Raw genomic sequence first — 8,176 nt, 5'->3', positions numbered from 1 at the left:
AAAAAAAAAAAAAAAAAGAAAAAAAAAATTAGTGTTCAGGATGGAAGAAGTAACAAATAATTCCCCAGATATACATGGTATTCTTGACAGACTATAAAACAGAAAAAAGCAAACCCCTTTGGCTTAATGCAGTCATTTTATCGTAACACAGCATTGTCAATATTCATTAGTGTTTTAAATCAGTATTTATAATCCTTCATGAGCATGAAAATACATAATTTTGTGGAGATGACAACTTTCTAGGTCAGTTATAAATGTACTTTTTGCAGTGAGTTACTCTCCTAAATTTTATGAAAAAAATAAGATGCATTTTATTTCAATAAGATTTATACATTTCACAATATTTATGGAAGAATTACATATTTGGAAGGAAAAAAAAAGACCGCTTGGAGAGTTTATAGGGTTTTTTTGAAGTCTCTTCTAGGAAGATTTTCTAATATCTAACTGTGAGTCGAATTTTTGTTATGTTTTCCTTTAGTTTAAAGGAATATATTTTGTTTTTCTCTAAAAACCAACTTACCTCTTCTTCAAAAACAGTATAAATGGGAATGTTGTACCTTATTCTGATATGAGTAATTTGAATACAAATCATGGATAGATTAGGAAGTTGGTTGAAATACTGTCATTCACACTTTTTTGTGTAATAAAGATGTGTTGATGTGAATGTTCTGATGAAGAGGTTTTAAGTCAGATAAGTAAAAGTTACTATCTCAAAGATAACCATGATTTATCAAAGTGTAGTAAAAAATAAAAGCTATGAATAAACTGTTCAAGGTAGAAGATAGTAGGTAGAAGGTTGATATAGACGGCCCTTGTAGCAGGATCCAGACTTTTAAATATACAAATGAAAGCAAGTGAGTGACACAAAATTGGTGTGAATCCAGGATAGACTAGAAAAATCTTACTCTTTGATAAATGAATTGCCATTATGAGCAGAAACTGATTATCAGCCAAAAATGCAAGGTCTTTTTTTTAAAAAAAGTTTTACTTTACTAACAGCATTTGGTAGGAGATCACAAGACATTAGAATCTAGAAGTTATTCTTAATTTGGGGGAGAGCTATACTTAATTACTCACATCTTCCCCTTTCCTGTAACCCCACTGGGACTCTGAAACCAGAAGTGGGAAGCAGCCACTGCTCCCTCAGTGCCTTGCTTGTATTACCAAATCCCTAGGCTAATCAGGGAGAAGGGAGAAGCTTAGGCCTAAAAATGTGACTTGTCATATGTCACATAGCTAATTATTGTCAGATCTAGGTCTAGAATCATTATTTTCTAATTCCAGACCAGTGTTCTTTCCATTTTATCATACTACCTTCTTTCCTCTCTCTCTGTGTTTTTCAAGCAGTAGGATCCATTTATGAAACAAATTTTTACAAAGAATCAGTATATCAAAAGGATAAAAGCAAAAACTATTCTGTTTGAAGCCAAGATGGAAAGTCTAAATTCCAGACCATTAAGCCTTCTTTGCCTCTCTTTTCCTTTTCCTAGCAAGCACCTCTAAAGAAACCTATGCTTTCACAGATTACAGTTTTAATATGCACAATATACTAGAGATTTTTAAATTAGCTGTATTTCTGTGATGGCAATTGCTTCATTGAATATTTCTCTTATAAAACATTTTTTTTTTTTCCTCTAAAACATTTTACCTTGAGCTCCTTGTTCAACTCAAGGTGCCACAAACAACATCCAGCAAAGTGCACAAGCATCTCATTTCATGTCTTGAATCCTCCAAGGCAGGATGAAAGCCATGTTAAGGAGCTGGAGAGGTGGTTTGAGAAGGGCAAGGAGTCAGTCTTCTGTTTGGTGAATGAGATATCCCATCTCTAATCATCTAGCTTGCACCTTTTGCCTGTGCTAAATAAACTTGAAAAAAGGTCTATGCATGGTACTAGAAAAATATTTTTCAACTCTTCAAAGTTGCTGAATGCTTGCCTGGAATAACATATCTGAAGCACGTGGCCTGGCTTACTCACTGCTTGAGAAGCATACCACAGTACTTACCTCTATTTTTCACCCTTATACATTTGTTTCTTAAGCTAAGAGATGATCATGACATTGCTGTGCAGTTTTCTGCGGCTTACTTTTAAGTTGAAATCTCATTTTTGTTTCAGATTCTCCTTCTTCTGTGGTTAACAAACAGCTCGGATCCATGTCACTTGATGAGCAACAGGGTGCGTGCTACAGGAGATGCGCTATGCCCATCCATCCATAGATTTATTGCAATGCATAAGCCAAGCTCTCTCTTGCTTTTTCATTTCATTTCGATTAATGGTCTAATAGTCAATATGTTGTGGGCTAAATTACTCTACCTAGTATTGTATACATAGAACCTGCTTGACCTGTACAAATTATTTTCTGTGTAGGCATAGTTAAAATCCACCTTTTGCCCCTTATGCCAAGTTTAAAATTTTCCCTACAACATTATTATAATGGATAGAAACAATTTTTTTATTTATATAACCATCATAAAATGGTATAGAACTGTGGGTGTGGGTGTTAGGTTGACAATACCCAGTGACTTACTTAGAAAAGATCATTTGAATATAGAATTTGTAATTTGCTGTAGTGATGATACTTGGTTTTATGTCTCACTATCCGATGGTTAAATTCCTAAGAGTTTTAACTATAAATGAAAAATAAAAACCAAACTCATTGCCGTCAAGTCAGTCCCAACTCATACCGACCCCTCCTTGGGTTTCTGAGGCGGTATCTCTATGGAAGTAGATTGCCCAGTCTTCCTTCCAAGGAGTGGCTGGTAGGTTTGAACCGCCAGCCTTCTGGTTAGCAGTCAGATGCTTTAGGCACCATGCCACCAGAGCCCCCACAATTATGAACCCAGAGATGAACTCCAAGGTCCCCAACCAGAAGGGGAAATAACTTCCATTGCCACTTGTACTTTTAAAAGTAGGAGAGATGTAGAACTACCTCAAAGCCTTGAGCAGAGACAGATGAGATAGATTACTTAGTTACCAAGGTTTATTACCAGCAGATCAAACAAAGTACAGAGAGACCTGGTAGAGGAAAACATTCTGACAAGAAGGCGCAGCTGAAAAGAAGGTAGAGAAAGGATAACTATAAAAGCAAATAGCCTGACTATCTTCATCTCACAATGTCCTGGAGTTTGTACTAAATTTATTGCAACACAGTATGATGAATAATGTAGTAATGTTAAGTCATCACTAATAATTTAGAGTGATATTCACTTTTGCCTCTTTAAAAAGACAGATGATTACCTAATATATTTTTCAACAGTATTTTAGAAATTAAATACTGCTTTAGTACCTATTTGGTGTGAGATATACCTAATTTTAACTGTCTTTCTAAAGAAATATTTAGCCGCTAATTTTATAACAAATTAGAAAACTTCATCTGTATTTCTGATCTTATTCTTTATAGAGCTCAGATGACAAGTATTGCTCTAGCTTTTAAATTTTTGAGAATGAATGAGTGAATGAGTAAATGAATTTGGGAACCAAGAAATTAAGCATGTTTTATCTTATACATTTATTGTAGAGTATTAACACTGAAGAATAATTAAGGTTAAAACTGTTGAAGCATATTATGTGTTGTACTAATGTATAAAACTACTCTCTAATCAAATAATCTTTTTGTAAAGGTATATAGATAGCATGTCACTAGTAGGGGAAGTTATAGTTTCAAAGGCAGGTTTTAGAGAGTTTCTAGTCAGATTCATATTCTATTTAATCACAAAGAATAATTTCCATAAAATTATAATTTACATATAAGATGGGAGAGAAAGAGTCAAAGATAACTTCCAAGATTTTGGCATCAATGCCTGGATGAATCGTGATGCCATTTATTAGGATAGACTGGTTTGGGGATGTTCGGTTGTGTAAAATATGAATGCTTTTAGTCAATAAAAGTTGAGAGAGTCAAACTCATGCGGAAGTTATTGTAATAAACCATCATAAATATAATGTTGTAATAAAACCTCTGAGCAAAGACGTTTTAATGTTGGAAAACATGCAAATAAATTAACTCTGAGTTTTTCTCCATGGGAAAAGACCCAGAAATCTGCTTCTGTAAAAATTTACAGCCTGGAAAACCTAATGGGTTAACTCTTCTGATTAGTTGGAAACGAATGAGAGAATGATATCCAGGTGTCTGACTGGGGTGACTAAATAGATAGGGATGCCATCAATCAGGATAGAGATTTCAGGAAGAATAGTTGGCTTTGGGGGAAAGAAGGTACACCACATTTTCAGAAATGTTGAGGTATAAAGTGCTTTTGTATAACCAAATGGAGAAATCTCATAGACACTGAGATGGATATGTGTTTCTGAAAGTTTCCAGAGAGGTGTGAGTTGAAGATAGAGGTTAGAAACCAAACTTGCAGGTAAGTACCGTAAAACCTGTGAGAGTCAGAACTCAACAGAATTGCCTTATTTTTCCTGGTTTCATAAGTTTTCCAACTTTGAAAGGGTGTAGTCACCACTTTTCTATCACTGTTAGTGGAAAATCCTTCAGTTTTCCTTTCTGACAGGTTTCTGCCTTACACAGGTTCTGGCTTTCACAGGTTTTACTGTAGTTGAAACCATGGGAGTGGGTGGGGTTATCTAGGGATAAGGTAAAAAGAAGCCAGCCAGCACTACAAGGAGCAAGGAGAGAAAATGATCTTAGGTAAGGAGACTGAGAAGGAATGATTCAGAGACTTAAGTAGAGCAGAAAGAATGCCATATGCAAAGATTGGGGAAAAGAAAAATGCTGGGAGACTGGTCAGTAGTACTGTGTGGAGCAAAGATATGTCAAATGCATAAAAAGAGTTGAGAAATGCATATTGAATTCAAGGGTATATGGATAGAGGCAGATCCAGATAGCAGTGTTTTTCAGGAGGAAGATTTTTTTTTAAATGGAGACATTGGTATGTAGATGTCTCTTTGATGTAATTTATATAGTAGGAGAAGTTACAGTTTCAAAGCCAGGTTTTAAAAAGATGGCAGAAAACTGGGCATGTTTATAGAATAAGCAGAAAGAATCTTGTAGAAGAGGTTAAAGATAAAGGAGGTAGTTGATATCCCTACATATGCTATTATTTTAAGTTTTTAACCTTTTATCAAGACTCTTGTTCTCAATTTTACACTGAAGAAAGGAAAAAGTACTAGTACGTCTAATAAGTTTTCATTCTGAATATATCTTTCAATTATGATTGTTTTTATCCTGTTGTAAAATACTTTTCAATATTATTCCAATTTAAGTTTGTATGCTGACACGTTGATAGTCCTTCTTTATTAATTATAGACAAAGTGGAACTATATGAATACACACAGTATGTTATCTGTTTTGCATTTTGTTTAATTTGAAAAATACATTTTAATTAGTAGTTTTGATCTCTTTATGTCTCTAGTTATAGCTCTTGGACTATAAAGGAAAAACTCCTCTTTAGGCATATAATTCCCTTGCCTATTTATATTATTAAAACTTACAGTTTTCTTCTGGAAAAAAATTGAGGCCAGCAATTTCTCCTTTATTTTATTTTAAAAAAAAAAAAAAGAGTGACAAAAAGAAAACTGTTATTGACACCTGATTTTGAGTGTGTTATAAGAAAATAATTTTGCATAAGTTATAAATTTGGTCCATGATTAAAACAAGTTGCTTTATATTTATTACAATGAAAATCACTAAGTGGAAGTTGATAACACTGTTAGGCTTGAAACTTATGCCTGTAGGCAGTAATGTACCTGTCAGATGCTCATTTTCTATTCTGAATTAAAAAATATATATAAATGCTAATTTGTAGGCTTTAGAAATATAAATATTAATTATCTACTTATGTATCATTGTACATAAGGAGACTAAAACCTTCATCTAGAGGCGGAGACATGTGGATGATGAGAAACTAGTGAACCAGATTTTACTAATTCTGCTAGGGTCGCTAGGGAAATGGGACAATTGGACCTGTCATACATTACATGTGATTATAAAATTGAAGTTTCATTTTAGTAATATCATCTTGACAATATTTGTCACTGTAATATTTTAGATCACTATTAAATGTACTTTAACAATTTTAATTTTTATTAAATATCTAATGACTGAAGCCTGCTGTATGAATGCAAAATACAAATTCAACATTTATCATGGATATATCTGTGAATTCTGTATTTTAAATTCTACTGCAAAAAAATAAGTTATCTCAGACTTCACTCCAGATTCTTCATAGCCGTAGAGTTGGTTTCGACTCATAGTGACCCTTACTTGGGTTTACAAGGCAGTATTGGCAGTTCAAACCCACCAGCCACGCCTCAGAAGGAAGATTGGGCAATCTACTTCTGTAGTGATACTGCCTCGGGAACCCAAGGAGGGGTTACTATGAGTCAGATCTGACTTGATGGCACATAACAACAACAACAAATTTCTATGGAAGCAGATTGCCCAATCTTCCTTCCAAGAAGTGGCTGGTGGGTTTGAACCGCCAGCCTTCTGGTTAGCAGTCAAATGCCTCTGGCACTACACCACCAGAGCACCCACTTATCATTTAGTTCCTTGGAATGAAGTAACTAGTTTTCTCCCTCTCTTATTAGTAAGTTTAGATTCCTCCAATTAGTGATCTATTTCATCTTTTGGAGTATGTTGTTGTTATGTGCCGGCGAGTCGGCCCCGACTCATAGCAACCCCTCCTTGGGTTTCCGAGGCAGTATCACTACGGAAGTAGGATTGCCCAACCTTCCTTCCGAGGAGTGGCTGGTGGGTTTGAACTGCCAGCCTTCTGGTTAGCAGTCAAGTGCTTTAGCAACTATGCTACCAGAGCTCCTTTTATTTTTGTTGAGTATACTCATATGTTCCACTTTCATAATCAAATTGTTATTTGTACTCCCATATAGAATGTTTTCTAACTTAGAATTGTCTATGATAAAAATAACTGACATTTTTTTGAGTTGTTATTATGTGACTGACATTGTAAGAATTTTATATGCATTGCTTCATTTATTCTGATAACTTAGTGAGGTATTATTATTATTATCCTAATTTTATGAATGACTCCAAATGATATATAAAGATAAATGCAACAAGTGGTAGAGCCATATACTTATGTCTACTTCATTAATTACATTGACATTTAAATGCCTACTTACTTTGTGTCAGTTATTGTGCCAAGCACTAAAATGTATGGGTGAATGAAGCTGATTAGCTGTTCTAGGAGCCTAGGGCTATTTATTAGTAACAGTAATAACAGAGACATTTATAGAGCATTTTATTTGTGCCAAACATTGAGAAATTTCTTAAAATTTGTTTATTGTATTGTTATTGTTGAGAATGTATACAGCAAAACATACACCACTTCAACAGTTTCCACATGTTCAATTCAGTCACATTGCCTACATTCTTTAAGTTGTGCAACCATTCTCACCCACATTTGCAGAGTTGTTCCTTCTTCGTTAACAGAAACTCAGTGCCCCCTAAGATTGCTATCTAATCTTTCAAATTGCTGTTGTCAGTTTGAACTCATATATATAGTTCTTAAAAGAGCATAATATTCAAGGCAGACATTTTTTATTAGTTAAGCTAAACTATTGTTTGGTTTAAGAGGACGTCAGGGGATATTTTTAGTTTAAGGTTTAAAGGTTCTCTCAAGGCAATAATGTCAGGGTTTCATCCAGACTTCATGACTCCAGAAAATCTGGAGTCCATGAGAATTTGAAATTCTGTTCTGCTTCTTTTCCTTTTTGACCAGGATCCCACTATAGAATCTTTGATCAAAATGTTCAATAATGGTAGGTTTTGAGTAACTTTTGTTTGTTGACTTACTTAATCCTCACAATAACTTTATGAAGTAGTTAATATTATTAACCCTATATTCATATATATATATATATATATTCCATATATGCCAAGAGATTTGGAAGACAGCTACCTGGCCAACTGATTGGAAGAGATCCATGTTTGTACCCATTCCAAAGAAAAATGATCCCAAAGAATATGGAAATTATCAAACAATATCATTAATATTGCACCCAAGTAAAATCTTACTGAAGATAATTCAAAAATGTTTGCAGCAGTATATTGACAGAGAACTTCCAGAAATGCAAGCTGGATTCAGAAGAAGATACGGAATGAGGAATATCATTGCTGATGTCAGATGGATCTTGGCTCAAAGCAAAGAATACCAGAAAGATGTTTACTTGTGTTTTATTGACTATGTAAAAGCATTTGAT

The 8,176-nt window shown here is 34.2% G+C and overlaps 1 protein-coding gene across 1 annotated transcript in view; it reads left to right on the top strand.

Moving 5' to 3' along the window:
* The window catches only part of DCAF6 (DDB1 and CUL4 associated factor 6), a 254,975-nt gene that overhangs the window by 201,014 nt on the left and 45,785 nt on the right, over positions 1 to 8,176 (top strand). Inside the window, exon 12 of the mRNA XM_007937724.1 lies at positions 2,114 to 2,173. Coding sequence (XP_007935915.1) covers positions 2,114 to 2,173 — 60 coding nt within the window. The remainder of the gene's footprint in view (positions 1 to 2,113; positions 2,174 to 8,176) is intronic.

This window comes from Orycteropus afer, unplaced genomic scaffold (genome assembly GCF_000298275.1).
Source record: "Orycteropus afer afer isolate SDZICR_OR568_19922 unplaced genomic scaffold, OryAfe1.0 scaffold00044, whole genome shotgun sequence".
NCBI classification, from domain to species: domain Eukaryota; kingdom Metazoa; phylum Chordata; class Mammalia; order Tubulidentata; family Orycteropodidae; genus Orycteropus; species Orycteropus afer.
This window is presented reverse-complemented; position numbering and strand designations above follow the sequence as displayed.